At 44.0% G+C, this 25,551-nt stretch overlaps 1 protein-coding gene across 1 annotated transcript in view; it reads left to right on the forward strand.

Annotated features, from left to right (window-relative positions):
* The window catches only part of LOC138267108 (blastomere cadherin-like), a 132,246-nt gene that overhangs the window by 25,772 nt on the left and 80,923 nt on the right, over positions 1-25,551 (forward strand). The window contains exons 2-3 of the mRNA XM_069215957.1: positions 15,413-15,713; positions 24,752-24,859. Coding sequence (XP_069072058.1) covers positions 15,413-15,713; positions 24,752-24,859 — 409 coding nt within the window. The remainder of the gene's footprint in view (positions 1-15,412; positions 15,714-24,751; positions 24,860-25,551) is intronic.

The raw sequence follows: 25,551 nt of genomic DNA on the forward strand, positions 1-25,551 counted from the left end.
GTGGTAAAAGGGCATACATTGAAATGACTGCACGGGAAGGAATGTTTTCCTTGAAGTCTAATTAGGTAAGTAATGCATGAGTAAATAGATGAAGAAGTGGATGGAGGTGTCAATTGGTGGTCAGTTCAGTGAGTGTGAAGTTGGATCACTTGTGAATTTTTGTTTTGATGAATGCTGCATTTATGTGCACAGACAGATGAGCAGACGATTGAATAATGTGGCTGGAGAATGCAAGTGAAAGGAAACTGTGGAATGGTGGGTATTTTTGCAAGGTTGTTTTTTAGTTAGAGTGTATGGGTAAATCAAAGGTCTCTTGGTATATGTGTATGCTTGTGTGTGTGTGCGCACGCACGCACGCAAATAAATGGGGTTTATGTATTTGTACACTATTGCCCAGGTGGATGGATGTGTGTAAATTACCTTAATACTGTTGCATTTGGAACTGGTCCACGTGTGCACATGCTCAACTGTAAAAATGGGTTAGCGACTTTAAAGGGTATGCACATCTATCAACTGGGCAACAAGGAATCTCTCTAATGGGGAAGGATCATTACCAAAGCTCAACATGAATCCTGATACTGCACAGAGTCTGGGAGCTGCCTAAAGTGCACTTATGAGCCTTACCCCGATCATTTAAGATTTGTCATATGAAAGACAAGATGTCTTCGATATGACACTGACTTGACCACTTCTGGCTATAACAGAAGTGCATAACAAAAAGAAGAGCAGTGCGTCATCGCAGAATGATGTACAATATGTTGACATGTATGTTCTAGTTCTAAGGCCACAAATGCATCTCCAGCAATTGTGGTAACCATCTGCCCCAATTTAGCAGAAAATCCATATATTACAGTACTTCAGAATGACATAAATGGAAATACTATGAGAACTAATCGTTGGAATACGAATTACCTGTCAGGTTTGCTGCTGTTCAGACACAGCATAAGGGAAATAGGTTGTGTAGTTCTGGGGACTTTGAAGATCTGACTTCACCTGGTTAAAGTGAACAAAGCTGGATAATGTTAGGACCCAGTAGCACTGGCATGCTGGTCCTATGTCTGCTACTTCTCGCATAAGGCAGGGGCTGCAGATTGAGGAAAAAACAATGCCGTAGCGAGGAACTCATACTTTAAGAGCCAATTTAAATTACTGAAGCACGGTCTCGAGTGTCCAAACACCACTCAAGACCTGAGATGGGCGTAAAGCTGCAACACTCTGCATTGATCCGATCTCTAGGGGTCATCATCCTAGGGGGGCTTGAAGTGTGGAGTATATAAAAGGGACAAAATGTCCAAGAAGAAACCTTTAAAAAGAGGCTTGGCCGACATATTTAAGAATGTGGCTTAAAACATGAAAACTAAAATCTTGTGCTTTACAGAGTTTGCTGCCTGAATAGTAATTGGGTTCTTCTTTGAGCTGTATGTTATTGCATCCAGACGTATAACACAGTTACACCTAAAAACAACCCTGACCTAATCGCTTTGCCAATGCTTGTTAGCAGTATCAAATAAACGAGTAACAACAATGATTTTATTGTTAATAATTCCATTCGGAAAATGTGAGAATGATTTAAACACTGCTAAATTCAGTGGGTGGGGAAGTGGTTTTTGGCGTTTTAATAACTTCCGTTCCCCTTCGCGCCACTTCCTTCTGCTTTCTGTCTCTGTTAGATACTACCGATTTCGCTCCACGTCTTTCTAAACTCATCTGCATATCTCGCATCTCATTGCTCGCTGCCATTGATTGCCTCAAGGCTTTCTATGGTCAATATTGGGAATTCAGGTTTTGTTTTTTCCTGTAAAGGACACGAAGTTAGGAGCCAGTAGCAGCAAATTAAAAACAATGTTTTTAACTACTGCAGGATGTGAGACCTGGCAGAATCTGAGCCACTTAAAACCCTGCAGCTAGCACACTGATGCGGAGTGAGGGGCAGGGGCCCATCAGATGAATACCCTCGGCCCTGCCTGACCATCATACACCTCTTTGTAGGTTACTCCATCACCCCAAGCCCAGTCTTAGAGGTGGATGAGCCACTGGTACCTCGCGGTAGGTGCCTGGTTCTGGCCCGTCTTGCGGTCTTCTTGGACCATCGAGCCCAAAATGAACTGAGGTTTCATGTGGCATCTCCCTGCCCCCACGTTCTAACCTCATGCATCAGTTAACAACAAAGCAGTGACCTCTGATGTAAAACAGGTGAGAGAAAGAGATACTCGTCTAGTAGCTGAATTGCTCAATGGAAAACAGGAAAATGTGCGATCAATCCCGATTTCCCCACTTGAACATATTGTGTGATCCCAGACTAGTATTATATCTCACAGTCACCTTTTTCTTTATTATCACATACAAGAGTACCTTCAAATGTGTGCGTTCAGGAACTATGCTGTACAAAACCCACATTTTATTTGAATGACTGTAATGTTGCTCTATCTACAGTAAGAATCTAGGCCGCATACAGGGTACCTACCCATTGCAACTGATCTGCTTCTGATTTCACTAGTGACATTCTTGTCACATCATTGAGAGACGTGAATATTTCTAAGTTCATTTTGTAAAACTATCACTTTTAGTAAAACTCTCTCAATGCAATGACATAATCTTGAGTACTAAGGTAAAACTCTAATGCATGTTAAAGAAAAACACTTTTTAAAAACTTTTGAAGAGACTTTATCATGATGTTGCTTTATGTTTTTTTGCATGATTTACTTGCCAACTTTTTTCATGACTCTACTCGTGTGTGAGCTTTTAAAGCTAAGCCAGACCTATGGCCCAGTTATGTCTCTACTCTCCCTGTTAATATGATGACTCGCTCACCTTTACCCAGCAGAAGTGACTTGATGTCACTATTGCTACAGACAGCTGACCCCACTGATATTGCCAGGCCAAGACCCCACTAAGAATTATTAAGGGGGTGTCCCACTCCATGCACACTCCTTCAACCTATGTCTCTGCCAGTGGATGAGGAAACAACTATGGGACAATGAATCAGCTACATGCCATCTAGATGCTTTGGTGTTTGCTTGATCAGTAGTGCATCCAGCCACACTAACACACCACCCCACAACAACAGTACCCATTAGACAGAATTCCTACTACCATCGTAAACCAACTCAAAGTCATACACTTGATGTTGCTCCCTCAGTGGTACATCCTTTCAAGTTATACTGGCAAATGATCTCCTATCAATTAACATATCTATTGTGAAACGTTAGATTATACCTCCTACACTTAAAATCTCTTTAAATGCCATCAAAGCCACATAATTAGGAAAGGTAGCTCGAGGAACTAACAACCACTTGAAGCAGGGCAGTGGACAATTGTGCATCCCAGAAGAATTAAACCAACTGCAATATCCTTCAACACATGAATGCATGCACATAATCTTCACATCTTTACATTTGTGATACCATTTCTATATTTGCTGTTAAAAGGGAGAAGGAAAAAGTGATCCAGGTTGCGTGCTGTATAGATCACCTCAGTGTACAAGGGATTTATGGTCTAAGTTTTTTAAAGTTTTCCTTTCCTGGAGTTTTAAGTGCCTTATGCCATTACACACGGCTAGGTACCCTGCACCATTTTCTATTGTTTTGCAGTTTTCATCAAGCCTGCTGTTCCCGATTCCTCTTCCAAGCATTTTCAGTTGCTGGGCCAATAAAAGGCCTGCTCTTCCTGCCTACCTGAAGTATCGTTTGCTGATGTTAAATATGGGCTAATGCTAGCCTGCGCTGCTCAGCCTCTCTGTTGTACATTAATGTGAGGAGGAACTGGACTAGAGTGGACAGCATAGTCCAGGATATCTCATAAAGGCCCTACAGTGACTGGCCTTTCTTTTCCAAATAACTGAAACCTGAAGCTCCTAACCATGTCCATTATCACAGTCCAGTGGCTCCAGCTCTTCCTATCCTCTTAACTTGGGTATACCTTGTTGCTTGTTCTGAAGTCTCAGGCTCACACCCGTAACATTATTGACTTAGCTACACCCTTGCCCCTCTCTATAGTAAATCTGGTGCTAATTTCCTTTGTGTTTGAGTTGTGTATCCTCATCCAAACTACAATCATGACAGCTACCACTTGTATAGGAGTGGCAGTATGTGTGCACATTCATCGCCATTTAGCCACAAGTGTTAGAGGGGAGTGGATAATTGTGACCCTCTTTGTTCATTACATCTTTTGCTACACTTCTGAACCAACTTTTCACATGTTTTTGGATTTCCCATGGCTATCCTGTAATACCATAAGTCTATTGTAAAGCACTCTAGCACCTTTGAATAATGTCATTGTTATACAAAAATGCATAATTAAATAAAATCCTCTCTTGCTCCCCCTTTCAGGGTCTTGGCACTGTGCAGCAGCAAGAGTTTCTTCACTATGGAGAGCTTCGTCTTTCTTTCTTGATTTTTTTGAGTATGTTTAGTCTTTGTGTGGCATCAGTGGAATAGTATGTTCCACAGGCCCTACTGCAAGCATTGAAAATTGACTCCTGATGGCTGGGTTGCAAAATATAGAAAGATCTGTTCCATTTGTCCCCTGATGTACCATTGATACCTGCTAGGTGTTAAAACAATGCCTACATACTAGAATATTGCCTGTCTCATAATGCTTCTTACTTGTGTAGGTGAGCAAATCCTGGCACAGAAAAATATGTCTTCACAGCATTGCATCACACAATTTGATCAAATCCAGAATCTTTATCTCTTCATTTTATAGTTGTTACCTTGGTTTAAACCACATTTGTCTCTTAGCAGTCACGAGGTGTTTTTTTGTACGTTCATAGCTTTAAAAAAACTAGTTTGTCCTAGTCTGGGAGTGCCTTCTTTGTATTCATCCGCGACCTTGAAAGATTAAGGGTTGACTTTCCAGCTGTGAGTTTTTTTCCCCACGGTCAGAAGCATTGTACTGGGGAGGTGTAAAACTCAATGTGAAAACCTTGAATAGTCTGCATGACCTATGAATTTGAGGATAACACCTCCCAATTGTGTAGAAACAACACCAGACAACCTTCCACCCTTTGTTGGGAGGAAGGGTGAACACTCACCTTACTGGGACCCGTGGCATTGCCCTCTGGAGGAGCCTCGGATGCCCCGACCTCTCTCCGGAACGGGACTGGTCCTGCCATTGCCCTTTTTGATAGCCTTGACTTTGAGGGGGCCTTGGGAGAAGCAGCCGGTCGAGCGCCCCCTGCCATAGCCAGCCCCGACGAAAATTTGAGGATGAAAGATCTTCTTCATGTAAGCCTGTGCCTTGTCAAGTAATGGGAATGTGGAAACGAATTTCTATAACGCTTTCATAAAAGGCTCCCTGAACAGCCCCCTTGGGCCACTGTGCCCCCTTCAGTGGAAGCCAAATCTCCCAACTTGGGGTCCACCTTAATCGAGAGAGAGTGGCGCTTCTTAGTAGACAGTGCACAATTAGCATTACCAAGTAATGTTGCTGCTCGTTGTGCCCACCAGAAAGCACCTCCCAAAAAACTAGATTGCCAGGTGACTTGGTCACTTCTTCCAGATCTAGGACTTTTGTTAGGGGGCCAATGATGCCCAGGAGCTTGTCCTGGCAGCATCTCCATTATCAGTCCCCCCTTCTTAGGCCCATTTTACCCGCACTCAGCCCTCAGGTGAGCCCTTAACCTATTTCTCTAGAGGCCTCCTGAGGTGATTCGCTACATGCTTGCCCACCTTGGTTGAGGGGGACCATTCCTTAGAAAGGGGGTGGACCAGATTGTCAGGATCCAGCATGTCTGAGGGATCCTCTGGCCCCTGGACATCATGTGAGGGCGCAGTGGGTTGTTGACAGGGGATGGGTGCCATGACCTAGAGGGACCAGCCTCATCAACCAAGACCACTAGTGAAAGATGGTGAGAGAAACACCTTTTTTAGTCTTTAGGCACTCAGATCGACCCCTGAGTATGCCTTGCATTTAGGAGGGTGTTGATCCTCCTGACAAGTCCCTGAGAGAAAGCCCAAGGGGACGGGAGTGATCTATTGTCAGACTAAGGGGAGCGATCAGGAATATGCCAGCTGAAGCAGGCACCCCTCTTGGGGCTCAATGCCAAGGCCACCACCAGGTGAATTGAGACATCCACCACCTCACAAAACTCATCATCTACAGTGGGGACCGACAGGACTCCTACTATATATTCCCCCTACATTCTTGCTTGCATGTGGAAGGCCTCTTTTAATATATAGCACCTTGTGAGTGCATCAGTGTGGCACTGGACAAGGCCAGCATGCCCCCTAGTGGGCGTCTTACCACACCGCACTTGTGGGGCCCCTGTAACCAGAAAAAATGCTCTTGAAAGGAGCGCTCGAACGTGCTCCCTCGGTGGTGTCCAACTGAGGAGAAAAAAAACAATGCTTAAGATAGTATTACGCAGCGCAAATAGCATCTGCCTGCTGGAGCAGGACAGAAAGAGGAAGTCCGAGAGGAATACGATCATTGCAAGGGACAAGGCAGTCTGTTGAATGGCTGAAAGTTTTGTATTTCATTTCCCGTTGCTTCTTGGGAAAGGTAGTTTATTTTGACATGCTTGCTGCTGGAGTAAAATAAAGGAAGAAAGTAGAGCATAATTCTCGCCTCTGGCACTGACATAGAATCTTGGGTGACCACCTGGCAAGAAGGCAAATTCTGGACAGTGACAGTAAAAATTAAGGACAAAGGGTCAAAATTCAGGACAAAAATTCAGGACAAAAGGTCATTTTTATGGTCATATTGGAGAAGGCTGAACGATTGTAAAATAGCTGACAGACGCACAAGTTAAAATATGTTTATACAGTGGCGGTTGGTGGCAAATTACAACGGAGGAGCAAAAAGCCATATACAAAACACTACACACAACACATAACACAATCATATAATTACACATACACATTAATATTTAAAAAAAAACTTCCCTTACTAATGTTCTGCAGCATATCCCCGTTGCAGCACGTCCTCTGAGCATGAAGTCCACAGCCAACTCCCTCATCCAATCAAGACACTGTTTTCCTGCTGTTAAGCAGTATGAAAAGGAATCTTGATTGGCTGGAGCAGGCCGGCTCCAGACTCCAAAAGGCACTGTAAGGATGTGCCTGCTCTCGAACCAAGCTGCCCAAGACAGCTGGGTTGGAGAGGTTTGACTTGTGCATGTCGGTTTGGCCATCGCAAGGTAGCCGGCCAAACCAACATGTGCACTTCACACTGAAATGCCCCTCCTCACTGCTGCCGATCATTGGCACAGTGACACACTGGCCCGCCCTGCCCTCGCACTCCGTTTGCTGGCAGAAAACGTCAACAATTAAATGGTAATTAAATCATTTCATTTTTGATGTTTTCTCCAGAGTGTGGGGAGGAGTGCGACGTTCTCCACTCCCACAGAGAAACCGCTGCTGGGTTTATGGTCTTTAATTGTATTACACATTTTAGTACTGACAAGCATTCACATACACTTGGACATATTTAACAATGAAAAAACTACCAAACATATACACCCCAAGCAGAATGTGGCAGCTGACCATGAATTATAGTGCCAGAAGCAGTGCTGTCTTACTGAACGTAGACTTACGGTTCCCAGGTTGTTGCACTAGTAGTGTGTGTGAAACCGAGAGAAATGATGGTGAGAAAGGAGGCAAGAAGGGTATAAACAGAAATGGAGAGACATAATGTTGGAACAGTTAAAGTGAACAGTTAGAGAAGGGGAAAGCTAGCGAGGGTCAGCCAGCTGGGAGAGAGAAAGTACAGATGGTGAAAGAGAAAAGTATAAGTTGGGGCAAAAAAAGGAGTGAAAAAGATGCAGAAATATGACAGTTTAAGAAGAAACAAGTCTTCTCTTCAGGGTTCTTGTTACCTGAAAAAAAAATGTAAATGACTGCAATGAGTTTATCAGCAAGTCTAAAAGCTAACTGGGAACCTGTCTTATACTATGTGAAGTACATATGTAGCTCGAACCTGTGAGACATTTCAAGAACTTACAGGGGATACAGACTGAAAATGCTTACCTTTGGCTGTCTTTATTGTCAGTATTATTTGCCTGCTTCTTATTCATTAGATTTTAGTTTAAAAAAAGATTTACAACTGTGACCAGCATGGCATGGAGACACATAGCAGCTATAAAAGAGTGAAACCTGATGTACCTTCTTGTCGTCCCTCTCGCTATACCTACATCATCCTCACCAGTCAGTGTCTCTTGGCAGCACTCTATGGTAAGACGGTCAGATAAGTCGACTTAAGAATGAGGCAGATAAGCCTGGTCTTGCTAGCTTAAAGACGCTCTTCTAGCACACATTGGACCCAATGCTGATTGGTGTGGATTTGTACAAAACAAAGTAACACAAGACAGGTCATAGAACTGCCTTGCATTACCTTCTGTCCGGTAGGTGGTGCATCCACCCATGTATTTTGATGTCAACCCATATTTACAAGGACTTGTTAATATGGGTTTACGCCAAAATGGTGTGCCTGTCTGAAGCTGGTGTAGTGAGGAGAAATATCTTTGTTTCTCCTCGTTGCTTCCTATTTGCATGCAAATAGGAAATGTCCTCAAAGGACAGTTTTCTCTTCCTGCCCCAAAAACGTATCTGACCACAACGTTTTGCCACTAGGCAGCCACAAGTGCGTCAGTGCTAAGAGAGAACAGAACTGCACTGTGTCTTCTAAAATATGGTGCTGTTCTACTCTTTCTGTTCACGCAACGCAGCACTGCAACTTCACTCGCTCTGCTGTATTGCATGAAATGTTAGTAAATATGTTCATCAATGATTTAGCGCAGGTGTCCAGAGATAAATTTTGTCTTGGACCTTGTACAGTGTTCTGCTGCCTTTTCACTAGGTTCACGCTAAAGAAATATTATATTGTGCAGATAGAAAATCACAGTTTGTTTAGAGAAGGCTATTTTTCAAATAATGAGGGAGAAAGCTATCCAAGGATCCAGCACGACCCATATGTCTGGCAGGTTACAGTCCAGCATAGAATATTTTGGGATTAGTGCACACTGGTCATGTTATGTTAGGCATTTCTAATTGTGCTCTTTGTTCTCCATTAACTAGAAATGTTGAGAAAAAACTATACAGAATAAGGGATTACAATAAAATAAAATCCCTCCATTCAAAGGCTATACCTTCCTACCAGTTCATCCCACAATTAGCTCATGAAGTGCTTTTGCCTCAGGGCCTGGAGCACTGCCCAGTCTGCAGGGATGATAGCTACGCCCAAGGCAGGGCCGGCTTTTGTGCCACAAAGCCAGCCCTGCACCCAATGCGACAATCTTCATTGCCCCCCCCATCCCCCCCCCAAATCTCCTTCTCCAAGGAATCCCTCAGTACCACCATTCAACGGTGCACTCCTCTCTCGATACAACCTCTTCCATGTGTATTTAATTTCATTTATAGTGCTACTCATCACAATGTAGGGGGTCAAGAGTGCTTTACATCACACACATATTCAGAGACAATGAATCATAAGAGAGTAAGTCATAGTATAGGAAATTTTACTTAAGAGAATGAAGGCTGCAGGGTGTACCAGCTACATAAAAACCAAAGGGAAGGCTAAAAAATCGGGAGATTCGGAAAAATAAACCTGGTCCTGTGTATAGTACTCCCATTGAAATCACAATACAAAGAATACACAGTTCCACTGAGAAGAAAAGACAAGATCCCTGTAGAAAACTAGGGACCGAGAAAAGAGGAGAGGTCCCTGGGAGTCCGAATGTAATGGAACAAGAGCCCTCACTCACCAATGGGTGACATGCTTCATCACCGGGCTATGTTCCTCGTCAGGCCGGCACTGCAATGCCTGATGGGCCCCACAAGGGGGCTCTTTGCCGGAGATCTTTTATTGTAGAAAAATGCCGGTTGGTGTATGTAGGATTGCTGCAAAAATAAGGGAGTGCCGTTAAAAACGGCTAGAGGTAAAAATTATGGTTTATTTGCTATTAAACCTCTGTCATGATTAAAAACAAAAGTGGGGGGGAGAGAAAAAGGTAAGGTCTAGTCTCCCCTAATTAAATAAAGTGTCAAAACTACGCTAACCCTAGAATCTGGGAGTGTAGTGTATGCAAGTACAGGAGCCCCCATACTGCTTCTAAATGAAGGTCAACATGTTTCTCGCTTCTTTAGTCTACAAGATCTGGTGCGATTCGTCAGGACCAAAAAACCCACGTGATCCTAAACGTCACAATACCTACAGTAGGTAATTCAAAGTCTCATAGGATCCTGGAAAACAAACGTAGAAGAGACTAAAGCATATAGTGTAGCACAAAACGACTAGTGATGTGCACTGTGAAAAACGTGGGGAAAATCAAGAACACACTGGTGATTTGTCCCCTGCGTGATTTGCATGACTAAAAAGTGAGTGTACAAACAGAATAAACAAATAATGCACTCATTAACTTCAGAGGAACCATGCTTACCCTCCTCGTATTAGGGGATGGGCCCCATTGGGTTCGCAACAAGTTTCAGTGGTCCAAATAGGTCTAAACTGTCCCTAGTTTTCTACAGGGATCTTGTCTTTTCTTCTCAGTGGAAATGTGTGTTATTTGTATTGTGTACTAGTTACAAGCCATTCATTCTGGTAGGAATAATATGCAGGGCCACTGGAATGATGTGGTAGGGGAGCACCAACGTCTGCGGCAGGGTTGACTAAATGATGCAGCAAAAGGCAAATTAAGTGGCATAATGCAGCACATTTTTTGATAGTATTACTTCATTATGTTTTCAATTTTAATACATTGTAACACTGTGTGGTCATAAAATTCACCTAATTAGTACCAGTGTATCATCTAAATACACAAATAAGCAACTGAAAGATGACCAGGTAACCTTTGTGAAGGGCCTTCTAATGCACGTGAACACAAGTTGACACTTTTTTTAGTAACTTTTGATTCATTTGAGGTAGAAACAATTCTTTTGCTAAAATCTGCAGATTCTGCAGCAAATAATTGATTACGTAGCAAATGTGGCAAATCAATAATTATGCAAGAAAAGCAGCAGAAGTGCATAATTTCAATGGCCCTGATTATATGTTAGGAGTGCTTGGTCTGGAGCAATACAAACCCAGTGTTTAAAACATAGCACAGTCGTTGATGTTGTCTTTGCTAATAAATATATATTATTATCCCAAGCAGCCCACTATATTATTTACATAAAAAACACTTCTTTGATTTGCATGTTACACTTTATGCTTTGCAAGAGGCACATTATCCCTCATTCTACTTTAGCATGAGCCAAAACTGGGATTAGACAAAATGCAGATATCGCTCCAAGAAATATATATTAATCACCAGTGTTAAGTTGACATTTTTAATGGCCCCAGAGGTCTAAAATGCATCACCCCCCCTAAGCCCCCCCCCTCCCGCCCCAACCCCCCCCCAAGCATGGCTCTTGTTTCAGTAGCACTGGCCCCTGGACAAGAGCAGAGTGCCTGCCATAGGCGGATGCAGGAGCAGTCTCACCCCCTGCTGTAACAGAAGCATAACCCATAGTCATTCTGTAGGTTAGAATTGGTCACAGACAGAATGACAATTGGTCAGTTGAAAGTCTCTGCAAAGTCGCGGAGGGGGCTGCTGAAACCTCTTTAGTTCAAAGAACTGCCTGCTGGCCCAGGTGTGAGTGCTACAAAACTCATGAGGCTTCTCACAGAGGGGCAGCATAGATTGCTGAAATCCCCAGAATTATGGACAAAAGGAATTATAACGGGCAACGAATTTAACAACCAAATAACGGACGGTCTGTGAAATTTACAGATGGGTGGTCACCCTAATAGAATATTATTTGGCAGATTTTATGCACATTCGTACAGTTTAAAATTCAGCTCAGGTTGTGTTCATTGACTTTGTGCATTTCAGGAGAAAGCAGAACATGTTTCTATAGTGATGTAGCACTAAGAAGGTAAGTCTACATTCAAAACGAAGGCCCGCAACCGAAGGGCGCTCGAGGGGCCGGAGAGAATCCCTGCTGAGGCCCTCGAGTAAGAACTCACGCCAAAATGCGGTGCGCGAACAATGGCGGGAGACCGGAAGTGATCTCCTCTTGTAGCGCCCCCCACTTCGCCCCAGGACGGAAGCGGAAGGAAGGAGGGGGCCATAAAAGTTGGTGGTCCAATGGGGGGCTGCAGCGGGATTTGAAATCCTACGTTTACACCTGGGGCCAGGCTAGAGGCCTTAAATTAGGCTGCCCGGTCTGGAACCCCTCATTTTTTTGGGGCGGCCGGGCAGTGTAAGGACCATACTAAAAGATAAATGGTGTGCCAAAAAATGGCCACAGACATGGGCAACTTTAGATATCACGAGGAACATCACGCTCTTAAAATTATTCCTCATCGTGGTGGCTCCAACGATTTGGAAAAAACAGATGAAAGACAGGAAGCTCACACTGTGGTCAGACAACCAAGCAGTCGTACACGCGGTTAACAAAGGGGCATCTCAAAGCATGCTAGTGTTAAAATTACTGAGGTATATGGGAAAAATAGAACTGGCTGGAAACCTTGATATTAGAGCGAGGCACATGCAAGGCATTGTTAACAATAAAGTAGATGCACTCTCTCGATTCCAGATGGGTAGATTCAGGAGCCTAGCCCCCGGAGCGGAACAGGAGATGACCCCTTTCCCCACCAGCCTGTGGGGGCTGGTGGAGGGAACCTATCAGTACTAGTAACTCACGCCCTAGCACCTAAGACAGCGAAAAGGTATGTGGCACGAGTACAAGAGGTCACAAGCCTGGGAGATTTTATGTGCCACGACGAAGCACAAGCAGCAGTGAGAACATTCATACATTGGGCTTGCTCAAAGAAAAAATCAAAAGCATGGGCACAGGCACACCTGTCTGCCGTGGCGCATATTAGCAAGATAACAACAGGCAGAGATCCCTCCAATTCACACTACATAAGGACAGCAATGAAGGGGTGGCTCAGGCTAGAGAGGCGCACAAAGGACCATCGTCGCTCGATAGAGTTCAGCACACTCAAGCAAATCGTGGGAGTGCTCAAAAGCCTTTGCCGGAATAATTTTGAGTACACCCTTTTCAAAGCGGCTTTCTCGTTGGCATTTTTGGGGGCGTTTAGGATAAGTGAGCTAGTCGCCCCCTCCAAAACAGGGAGCTCCACCGCATGCATACAATGGCAGGACGTGCAGATAAGCCAGAGGCGCATGCAAATACTCCTAAGAAAATCAAAAACTGAACAATTCGAAAAGGGGCGAAAGTTGAGCTGAGATGCTTGGAAGACCGCTAAGTTTGCCCAGTGTGCAGAACTTCCTAGAGCTGAGGCCGGAAGGGCATGGGGTACTCTTAAAACACGAGAATAGGGAATGTTTGAGCACATTCCTATTCAGAGCAGTGCTCAAGGGGGCACTATCCAGGGCAGGACTCGCGGCAAGCAAGTTTGGCACACACTCATTCCGGATAGGGGCGGCAACAGCTGCAGCTCAACACGGCATGTCAGCAACAGGCATAAAAGCAATTGGCAGGTGGAGCTCTAAAGCCTACAATGGCTACATAATGAAACAGCAATCAAACAAACAAGAATAGAAACCCTCTCCACTGTCCCCTTCCTCACACAGGTACAGAACACAAAACAGCATGGGTCATTGGTCATTCCTTCGTGCAGAGGGCACAGAATTGGTGGCTTTCAAGAGTTCCCACGAAGGAGCAATGCCCGAAACAGACAAGGGTAGTTTGGTTTGGTTTCCCGGGCATGAAATGGGAGCATCTGCAAGACAGGCTAGAAGAGATCATAGCCTCGCAGCGTGAAGGGCCCGATGTGTTAATAATACATCCAGGGGGCAACGACCTAGCACAACTAGGGAGAAAGGGCTTATTAGAAAGCATAAGGGGGAACCTCATGATGGTTGCAAGGCACCTACTCAAATCAATGTTGATCTGGTCAGAAATCATCCCCATGCGGAAGGGGAGGAGGGCAAATTCCACAGGGGCCCTGGACAAGTCAAGGAAAAAGTTAAGCGTAGCAGTGAAAAAAGTTTGCGTACAAAACGGATGGGAAAGCATCAGACATGGGCTAATCAGCCTGCAGAGACCAGAATACCTTGCAGAAGACGGGACACACCTGTCTCCCCGGGGAACGGAGATTTTCTGGAAAAACCTGTGGGCAGCACTGCAACTTGCAGGCTGCGAATAGAGGGATCATGACGGGGGAGGCACCTTTTGGGCGGTAACCCAAAGGTGGCGTGGCGGAGAAGGTCAGCGAAAGAACAACGAAGGCCGCAACCAACACAGCGGGGTGGCAGGGCTACTTACCTTGGGATGCCTCACGGCAGGGTAAGTCAGTCAGGGGAGGTACTCGAAACACGGCACTCGCAGCCCGGGTATGCCGGAAAGCAGGATACAAGGACTAAACAAGGTAGCGAGTTAAGCCTAAAAAGAAACGAGTACCCTCCTATATGTAGAAAAGGAATAACGCCAAGGGGCAAGATACACAAAGGACTAAACGTGAGAGTGATTGGTGGCAAAATATTGATGGACAGATGACAAGCAGATATTAAAATATATGGGAGCTGTTAAAATGCAAAGTGTGTAATGACAAACCTTAACAATGTAAGAATAACACAAGGGCTTTTAACCTCATGGGTGAAAGATGATTTATGACAATGCATTACCCCCATGTTACACATACACCTGAAATTATGGAATTATTTATGGCCCTCATAAAAGCAGGGCAAGCAGCTTGTAAATCAATTGTAAATAAACTGCGGCCAATATTTCCCAAAACAATAACAGAGTCATGTACTACTTATATTACAGGAAAGGGCTGACTGAAGGGGTTTATGCCCTTGCATCCTGCCTGGTCTTGCTGTATGAAAGGTCGAAGGATCGCTCACTCTGAATGAATTCCAAAGACAGAGAGTTGAAAAGTTGAAAGCACTTCATTTCAATACTTTTTCGGTCAAAGATCATAAAAGCTCAAGCAAAATACGTGCAATAAAATATTCAATTTGGCCCAAAATATAATAGTGTTCATAATTGATCTAGCCCACTATCACAAACGACATTGCTGTAAAAAATACTTGTGAATTCCCAGAGGACAATAAAACAAAGTGCAAATGTTTGACAGAGTATAACCTGTTATAATAAAAAAAAAAGTACACAGCTTTCCAGTAATCCATGTATGTTGTCTACCTAGTGTCATCACTTTGTAACAAAGAAGCTCGAAACAAGAGATCTCACTTCATACAGTGCAGTGTAGTAGAGTTTTGGAATAACCATGCCATACACTTTCTAAATATTTTGCGCCTGAGAATGCCATAAAGGGTCTGGTGTCAAACCTGCAGCTTCTCAAAGCAACTCACAATTGGTGCGTGCCCAGAGCACGACATAGTGAAACAATCCAGCGTTTTCGTTGTCTGGCATGCTTGAGACAGAAGAACAGGAAGTGCTCAACTAATTCCACCTGCTTTGTTCATGCTGAGCATAGATTGTTCCTCTGTTTAATGCTGTAGCTGGGAAGCCGCAGCCCGGGAAGATGGCGTAGAAGACGCTTCCCCAGTTCCCCGGGGACGAGTACATCACCCTGAAGTCTCTATGACTCTACGAAAGAGTGCGATGAAAAGAACGCCGCAAAGAGCGAGGTCAGGAGGAGCGACAACAGTGGGTGCAGAAGCGAGGAGCGCGGACAGGGGGAAGGATGACAACGGGAGCAGAAAATTGAGGAGCACGGATGGAAGAACAATGGTACCAAACACCGGAGAAGAGCCAGATGAGAGGTGCCAAGCCTGTAAGCATGACCAACCAGAGGCCCGAGTAAGCGGAGGAGTCGGATGGACAGCAGGGGGACAACCGAAGCACATTTCCAGTTACGTTCCAGGAGGAACATGGCTGAACAAGGTACAGACCCTCCTAGGCAGAGGGAAAGGGCCAGGACCACTTGAGATTATATTGAAAAACCACCACCCCAACAACAATGTAGATTATTTGTTAATAGCCGGAGAGCACCGAGCAGTCTGATAACACTATAATGGGCCCCTTACTGATTTTCTCTCACTAGCACTACCCCTTATTCCTTAAAAATCCAGAAAGCACTTACCTGACTCCTTGTGCCCTTTTCCGATTCCACCGAGGTGACAAACTCTGCCGAAAACACCACCTGGGGAGAAGAAGAAAGAGGAAAGGCAGTTACCACATTGGCAGAGAAGGAAAAGAAGAGGAAGGACTCACAGTAACACAAGACATCCTTGTACTTCAACCAACCACGGTTAACAAATAAACACAACATTTAACCATTAAAGGAAAGAGAGTATCCTAATTTCTGTAGACTAGGGATGAACGGCCAACGGGCCCAGTTACAGGTGCCCATCCATTTGTAAGTTAAGGATGCCAGCGGAAGGGTGCCCGGCATGAGTCTTATGTATAGGGCCTTAGTGAAAGGTGGATCTATCTTGTCCATGTATGGCTCCAACTGAGGTAAACATTTCATCTCAAGAAAACTCTTTGTAATTGAGCCAACGATTACTTGGTAGGTCAAGGTTTTCCCATCTTTCTCCCTAAAGACACGCTTCATGAAAAAACTGAGGAAGAAATGATCCGGACTAGACCACAGATTGGAGAAGGCCAAAGGAGCTAACGTCGACCTCAGATACTTTCACCACAGGAGCATGACCACTTCCATGTGCCTGCCTAAAATATGTTTCAGACTTTCTGCCTAAAATATGTTTCAGACTTTTTCGACTGCATATTCTTGGGAGGTTGTAACCAATGCTGAATTCTGTCTTTAAAGAATTTTATACCACAGGCCTTCTCATCTTTCCCTCTGAAAATGAGGATGTTGGATGTCTGGGATTTATTTTGCAACCATCTCTTACATGTGGATCTTCAACATAATTTCTATGGACACCACATGGCTCTTTGAATAAGGAGAGGACTTTTGGACTAACCATTGTTGTCTTTTGTTTATTGTTAAGATTTTAAGTGATCTCTGGATGTGAGACACTAACCAGAAGGCTTTGAAAGGTTTACTTTGGACGATGTATATAAAAATGACTGCTGTAATCTGAACAGTTGTCCTAGTTGGTGGGATGGGGTAAGACGCTGCGATTAAAAAGCAATTAAATTGCATGCTCAATGATTGATTTATTGCATTATTGTTGGAATTCATATGTGTATTTATTTCTACAATTTGACCACTCTTTTTTAAGATAAAATATGTTTCAGGCCAAGTCTATATGGTTCTAGCTCCAGGATCAGTCAGATACTTAGCCAATATAATAATTGTCTCAGTCTTACTGTAGGGGTGATGGCCTGAATGTCCAGATCAAGCCTGAACACTAATGGAGTAATCTGTGGGAGTTTGGGGGCAGCCCTCAGGAATTTGTTTTCAGCTGTTCCCAAAGCATCACTGTTGCAATATCTACACAGTTCAGCACCATAAGCTGCGGCTTGACAGCTTGCACTCTCCAGAATTCCAAGAGAGGAGATACAGGTTGGAGAGAGGTCCTTTTAGCCAAACCAAGGGCAACTCTCACCCTATGATTGACTAGGAGCATGCTCTTTGAGATCTGATCTTTGAGAGCTACTGCAAGAAAGACAAACCCCCAAGTAATCAAAATCTGTTACTCTCAAACTTCTCATTCTACAGAGTAACAACCCCTCTAATGTGCTTGTGGGGATGGATTACTATGAACTTTGGTTTTCATGGTGTTAATGTTCAGGCCATTGTTAGTACAGAACAATATAAACCTGGCAAAGAGGGTCTCAATCCCCTGTGGTATTCTGGATACCAAAAGGGTATCATCTGCCAGTAGTAGTGCTGGAATTTTCGTACCTCCTAAGGTTGGGGCGTCATTCTTGCAATTCATCAGTAAGTCTACTCAACCACTTATAAGGAGGATAAACCGCATAGGAGCAAGGTGAAAGTCTTGCCTACCCCCTCTGTTTACTTTAATGTGCTCCATAATTTCCCCATTTACTCCCCACCTGATTTGGGCATAGTTATCAAAATGTAAATGCACTATGACATTCAAACGTGGGGCACTACGACCTAACTCCTTAATGACACTCCACAATCAGCCCCTGGGAACCATATTGAAGGCAGCCCACAGGTCTACAAACACCACATAAAGGCTGCCTTTACCAAGATCCAACTCCTTCCACCTTATCAGCTAGAATCAGATCACCTGGTCCACAGTGCTTATTTTTAAATGAAACCCGTCTTGAAATATTATTAAAACTTTTTGTCCTCAATCCACTCTAGCAAATGGTCCAAAACTTGCCTGTAGAAAATGTTCTGTCCTGTCTTTCAGGCTTCTTGGACGGTAGTTAGCCAGATCTGATTTGAGGCCCTTCTTGCAAATTAGTACTATGTCTTCTTTTTTCCAGGTAGCAGGGATTTGTCCCCTTGCTGTGATGGCATTGGCAAGGCGATTTAAGTAGGAGGCCCAAACAGTGGGTTCAGACTTGAACAGATCTGTTTCTGCATGGAAATTGCGCGATGGGTCTCAGCCAAAGTAAAATAACCTGACAGGTCATCAGCATTTTTCTGTCCGGCAAGTGAATTTAGCACTGGGAAATCACCAACAGTATGGTCAGAAAAATCCTCTGGGCCTACACTATAAAGGAGCCTGGAAATGTCTGGCCCAGTCCTGGAAGAGGATAGCATTTTCTGGTCTTAAAATAGATGTTTTAGAGCCATGGCTAACCACGTGCCAAAAATCAATCTGATTACCTGAGCGTATTGCGTCCAAAACATCCTCCCATATCGAAGTATCCCAGTCTACGCTAGCCTGTTTTTGGACTGATTTGCACTTAGGTCTAGCTAGCTGTATATCGCACTGAGAGCCGCTTTTGACAGCTTGAACCAAGGCTCTCTTAGTGGATCTACAGGACTTGTTAAATCATTTAGGATTTAAGGGAATTTTTTTTTGCCTTGGACAGGGATTTGGTGGAACTAGTATTTGTCAGGACATCAAGGCACTTGGTATGGGAAGCGGTTATTAAATCAGGGGAAGAATCGAGGTCTGAAAACAGAGACAAAGTGGGGCCCAACTCCAGATACACTTGAGCTAAGACGTTATCATTGTCTGCTACGTTCTCCCACCTTACATTCCTCCGATTGTTGGCTGTTCTCAGGCTACCAAGGGGCAATTTAATGGGGCTATCATGGTCATTAGTCAAATCTTGGAGCATAAGGATACTTCCATTTCAATAAAATTCGACCAGAAGCGGGTGTCCAATAAGAAATAGTTGATGTTACTCCTGTAGGAGTTCCTTTTAAAAGTTGGGCATCTAACCAAATCAGATAGTTTGGCCATTGCAGGCTCTTAAATTACAACTTAGACAAAGGTCCATAATTTGCAAGACAACCTTGGCTGCTGACGATAGACAGGGACTCTGGGGTTGGGCAATTTCCTGCATGTGGTCTTCCTGGCCGGCAATCCCCCTAATGAGTACTGAGGGCTCAAAAGTGGCTTTAAAATCCCCACCAACATTCACAGAGGACCATTTAGGGACCCTCACAATGAGCTCTTTCAATAAAGGTAAAACTACAGCTTCTGAAGACTTTGAAACAGATCTGCTATATACATTATATAAAATTAATTTAGCCCCATTACCCATAGACAGCTTGAGTCCCATCAAGTCGGGTGAATTCATCTTTAGCAGCTTCCCATAGCATCTAGAGGAAATTTTAAGCAATATAGCTCTTCAACCTCTGTGTTCCTTGATCACCCATTCATACGTGTTTTGAAAAGCCTTTTCGTCCTATGTAATTCCCCTCGCCAATGAGCTCGTTCGCCCAACATACTTGTAGTTCTGCATTGTATTCTTTAACCTATTTGCATTAAATTGATCCTTGTTTCCCCTACTATACAGTGAGCTTCAACGACTGCCCTGAACGAAACCTCAGACGATATAGTGCTGGAGATTCTCGCTTCCACGTGTGGAAGGATTGAACAATCATGGTAAAGCGCCGCATGCAGTTACATGGATGTGAGCTGCGCTTTACTGTACACAGCTGGGATGTGAAAAGAATTAATTACTCTACAGTGGTCATTGTAAAGCACAGGCATGAACTCTGTCGGGTAAGAACATCATTGGAAATCTGAGATTTCCAACACTTTCCTCATCTTATCTTGGTGTCTGTAATATGGCTTCAGCCTTCTTTACCTCCACGCTCATTCCTTCTTTGGAAAGCCTTAAGTCAGGATTTTACTTTTTTTAAAGATAAGAATACTTTGTCCCAGTCTTTCTAAGCCTACCTGTGCAAGGTTAGAAGCCAATGTACAATGCAAAATGCAACCTGTTCTTAGCAAAAATGCTAGAACTGGATGAATGTGATGTACATGATGTTCTCTTGGTAGTGCTATATCGGATACGTTAAGAATGTTGCTATTTCTGCAGGGTCACCCCAGATGTTTGTTTTGCCTTTTGCTGAACACTGCTTTTGCTGGCTATAGTACTATGTGCACTTTACCCCTGCTAACCAGTGGTAAAGTGCTTGTGCTCCTCCTTCCAATATGATGCAATTGGTATATGCCTGATTGCCCTAATTAACTTACCCATAGTCCCTAGTATATGGTACAAGTATGTACCCAGGCTCGTAAGTTAAATGTCACAAGTGAACTTCAGCACCCCGTGCCATCCACCACAGTGACCGTGTACACATGACTGCAAGCCTTCCACCAGTAGCCTGGTTGGGAGGCTTTTTACTACAAATTTGACCTTTCAGAATAACCCCTTTTGACAGTCCTAAACCTTGCTTTTGAATATTTATAGGTCACCCCTTTGTAGGCCTCATTGCCCATATGGCAGGGTGCATGGTACTTAAAAGTACAGTATGGGAGAAGGGCTAGTCTGACACACTTTACCCCTTTAGTTTGCCCATCTTCAGGGGTCATTCATTAGCCTGTGTCAGGCATAAATGTGGCATCCCCAGGTACCTACTTCGGAACACTCCTGGACTTGTGGAAGATCAGAAGAGGGCTGTACCTGATATCTGAGACAAGAGAAGAGCCTAGAAAACTGAACCTACTCTCACTCTTTTACCAACGACAAAGAAATTCACTCTAAAGGTCAAAAGGTTGACCTCCTGATAAAGCTACATGGATTCAAGCTACAAGAGGCATTTTCCTGGGGCTGCTGAGCTGATCAGTGTATGGATAGTACTGTAGCGTTTTAGGGAGTCAAGGAAGCGCAATCATCAACAGTGCTCTACTGTCCACTATATTTAGCGAGGCTTTTCACAGTGGTCCTTATCTTTCCACACCTGAAGATATTGAGGTCCCACGCTTGTTAGTGGGTAGGTGCAATGTGCATCCCTAACTATTCAAAGTGCTGAGTTGCCCATTGTATGAGCCAGTTCTCTGTAATGTGTCTGCGTAGCTTTAAAACATAGATAACAGTGGGGGTAGAGATGTCTCAGGGTTGCTGATGTAGATTAGGAGATCGTCAGCTTATAATGACGCCCTTTACTAGCGACCGTCAGGCCATCAAAAGTCACTGAGTCGTGGGTCTGGCGAAATCCATTCTGCCACCAGCTCAATGATGAAAGCAAACAAGAGCGGCGATGTGGGCAACTCTGTCTCCTTCCTCGTTCAGTATTAAAGAGCAGGGAAAGTTCCCCATTCAACCTGACCCTCCCCAAGGCTGGGCGTAGAGTACTTGGACTGAAGGGCGAAAGTGGGGACCAAAGTTAATGTGTTCCATCAGGCGGAACATACATTGCCAACAAACCGTGACTTTTCAAAATCGATTTGAATAAGGGCCCTGCGCTCTGTAGAGTCAGAGGATAAGGCAATTGCATTTTTCAGGGGTTGGAGATAGTGACAGCTGCTATACCCTGATACAAAGCCACTCTGAGCCGGTTGTATCTCAGACTTGATCGTCTTTACTAGGGGATTTGCCAACAGCCAATGTAAACTTTTTTCTACCTTTTCATCCAGTTCATATCTCTTTTACAGCATAGTTAGGGGTGCTAGAGAAGCCGTGTCAAGCAGTTTCTGTCTGAGTGCCTGTCTTTTCATTTCTAGGCTATATCTTGCTTGGTCGTTGGGACAGTCTGCAAGGTTTTCCTCCACCAAGCATATTTCGTATTCCAAGGCTGCTATGTTATGTATATTTTGCAACCTTTGTCTGCAGCCTTGTGAGATATTATCTGTCCCCTCAGGAATGCCTATGAGACCACCCAAAGTACAGTAGACCAGTCCATCGTGACTCTATTTATGGTGAAATAATCAGAAATTTGCCGTCGGAGGAAGTTGTTATTGTGCGAATGTAGTGTCCAAGAGCTGCCACGTGCTCAGTCTCTACTGCCCCTACCGTCCCCATCTGGGCAAATTGAGTGTGAGGGTTGTTGTTGCATGATTGGTCTGCGCCTGTAGGACAATTCGGGACTCTACTAGCCCAGCCGTCTCTATTCAGGGCAGGAGAACTCTATTCTATAGGAGGATCCATGCGAATGGGAGTAGAAGGTGTACTCCCTAGTCTGAGGTTGAAGGAAGCACCAGGTGTCCGGTGTCAGGAACACAGCCCATGATGCCAGGTCCATTATTTTCCAGGCCAAGGGATTGCTATAGTCAAGATCGGGATCCATAATTGAGTTGAAGTCCCCACCCAGTAGTGTTGAGCAGGGGTAGTGTAATAGCACCGTTGTGAGTGCCTGCAGTGTTCTCATCACTAGTGTGGGAGGTGTAAATGGATGCAGTTGTGTTTGTGACCACTCTTGAATTGTCCGGCTGTGATTTCAGGAAAGCTGTTATAACACCAGTCCCTTTCAGGCTAAGCATTAGACTGACAATGTGTCTCCCAGCCTGCTAGGAAGTAGGGTGGGCTTTGTGCTGGTATGGAGGACAGTACCTATGTTTCTTGACAGTATCATATAATTGCCAGCTGTGGCCCACTCCTTAGTCTCCGAATCCAACCTTGTATTAGTTCACTGTACACTTAAACTGGGGGTGATTACCTTTTCTGCTCTGTAGTGGTTCTGGTCTGGGAATAGTTGAGGGGTGAGAAGGGGATGATGTGGATAGCATACTCTTAGCAGAATTGTGTGATATGGTCTTGGGACTTAAATAGCTGCAAAATATTTAGAGAAGGAAGGCCTGGTGAACTGTTGAGTAGAGTGTGTGTACAGTGTGACATTTGTCAGTAAAGTCACTAAGTCGATACCTGTATTTACACATACAAAAACTGAACAGCAGTAATGTGTCACCATTATTAGTGTCAAGATAGAAATTGCGCTGTAATGTGATGGGAAGGCCCTGATCGAGGATGAGAATTGTTTGGTTAAATGACAGACCTCAGGTACTAGAAGTATGGGCACTGCTTAATCCACTAAGAGAACTTTGGAAGGCACCAGTGCTGCAGTCTTCCATTGATAGAGTGCTTACTGCTAACACTTAACCCATTTGCTCATTTGAAGCAGCCTGTCTAATATCACACATTGTGGGCAACAGAGTAGTAGAGATTGGGACACAAGTATCCCGGTTCCAGAATCTTCAACTGTTCCATTAGTCCACATCTTCTCCTGAGGAGTAATGTTTGGATGGGAGAAGAAACCAAATGCTGAGGGTTGTGAGCAGGTTTTTGAACTGCCAGCTTGTGAAGTCCTGGTACTGAAATGAGTTATGGGGGCATCAGTACTCGAGTTAGTCAGTCGGGACTCAAGTCCTTAGGATTGTAGAGAACTGGAATGCTGCATAGATGATACATGGCTGATGCAACCCTTCACATTGCTTGTTTTTTGTTTCTCCTGTCATAAGAGTGTGGGAAAATGAATAACGTGAAATGTAAGACTGCCTGCGATTGTTAGAATGAAAGTGGAATCACTTCTCATGGAGGATGTTTAAGTGGAGCCTGAAATCCATGTCCAAACAAGGATACCTCGGACAACGCATTTATCTGATTTTCTTAAGAGGAGCATACTTGGGTTTGACCATCCTAATGTTCTGCTGTTCTAATCCACTGAGCAGTTCTGTGACCAGCCACAATCCGCCCACCAGCAGCCCTACATTAGAGAAACCTACTTGCCAATAGTGATGCTTTTCTAGTCTGTGGAGTGGCCCATGACTAAATTGTCTCTTACATAGCTCCTACATTGGACAACTGTGTTTCTTAAGAGACCCTTAAAGTTTGATTCCTACAACAGTCTAGCTGTTCACCTGGCAAGGTACAAAACGTTTAGTGGCAGAGTGTTCTGCTCACAAAGCCTCCTCTCTTTAGAACCTGCTTCCGGCCACCCTGTGCTCGGAAGATAACTTCCTTAACTGAAAGAAATTGTCTGAGACCCATATCTTCCAACAGTCTTTCAGCCTGCTCCTCTGCTGATATTCAGGCTCTCTCCTCATCTTATTAGCTTTTTATCTCAGCTAATTACACTTCTTCCTGCTTTTGAAACCTCATCCTGCACCGAGGGACCATTGGGTTAACCGGTGCGGTATACAAAAGTCTGTTAGTGAAAAGGTTAAAAACAAAACTGTATAAATGCCTGTCACTAAAAAAACAGCCTGCGCACCCTTTTGAATACTTGTTGATGGTTTGTAGTGAAGATGTTACTTTGTAGTGCGTTATCAAAGCCTCAAACAATTGACTAGGCTGGGCTTGTAAGTTGTGGAAAGACCCCTTGCCATTCAAGGTGAGTTTTGTAGGAGACCCCTCTCCTTTTCCCAAACAGAACACAAAAGTTGTCCTCTTCCGCCAGATCGCTTCAAACATTTCCTTTGCGAGAAGAGTTAGCTGGCTGAGCTATGTTGGCTAACTTGAAAATGGTCACTTGATCTACTGTTGGAGATTGGACTGGAGTGGGTGTGTGGTGTGTCTGAGGAACACATAACCAGTGCCTTTTCTTTTAGACACCCGTAGCACATCCCGGATTAAGACGAAAAAAGCGACACTGGGTCATCCATACCATCACGGTCACTGAAAACGAAAGAGGACTATATCCAAAAAGACTTGTACAGGTAAACAAACTGTTTGATAGTAGCAGCAGCAGAGCAGCGGGCTCCATAACCAGCACTTAAATGGGGAAATTAGATTACAACTTTTGCAGGGAAGTTGTCCAAACCTTTTTGGTCCCCGCAGATACCCATTCTATGCAGCAAGGGAAAGTATAAAGTTATTTCACACACTAAAGTTCAGAAACCTTCTGTATTACCGTTGCAATCAATCTATGGATGGTTAAGAGGCGAGAGCAGGGGATGGATTATACAAGACATCTACGACTCACTACACTTTTCTGAGCATATGTTGTCAAAATTAATTTGTATTAAGAGAGTGGATTTTTTGGTTTCCTCACCAATTTGTCACGAATGTAACAAGGATGGACCAGAAATTGTGTTTAAAACAGTCTTCGAGTCATATACTTCCAACGCCTACATTTCCACATTGTGAAAACGTCTACTCTTTTGTGAAATATCAGCCCTCATTTCAGTGGTACCTAAGGTGGTTTGTTTCAAGGGATTACTGATAGGTCTTTCCCTACTGGCAGCTTTAGCTGTCTGTTGTTGAAAGACCTATTGTGGGCAATCTTGTGTGTATGTATGCATATATATGTGTGTGTGTATATATATTCTTTTGCAAGTTATTTTTCCTTCCAAGAAAATTCTAGAGTCATGAGATGCAGTGTGACTCACCTAATCTACGGCATACATTA

The sequence above is a fragment of the Pleurodeles waltl genome, chromosome 12 (genome assembly GCF_031143425.1).
Source record: "Pleurodeles waltl isolate 20211129_DDA chromosome 12, aPleWal1.hap1.20221129, whole genome shotgun sequence".
Taxonomy (NCBI): Eukaryota; Metazoa; Chordata; class Amphibia; order Caudata; family Salamandridae; genus Pleurodeles; species Pleurodeles waltl.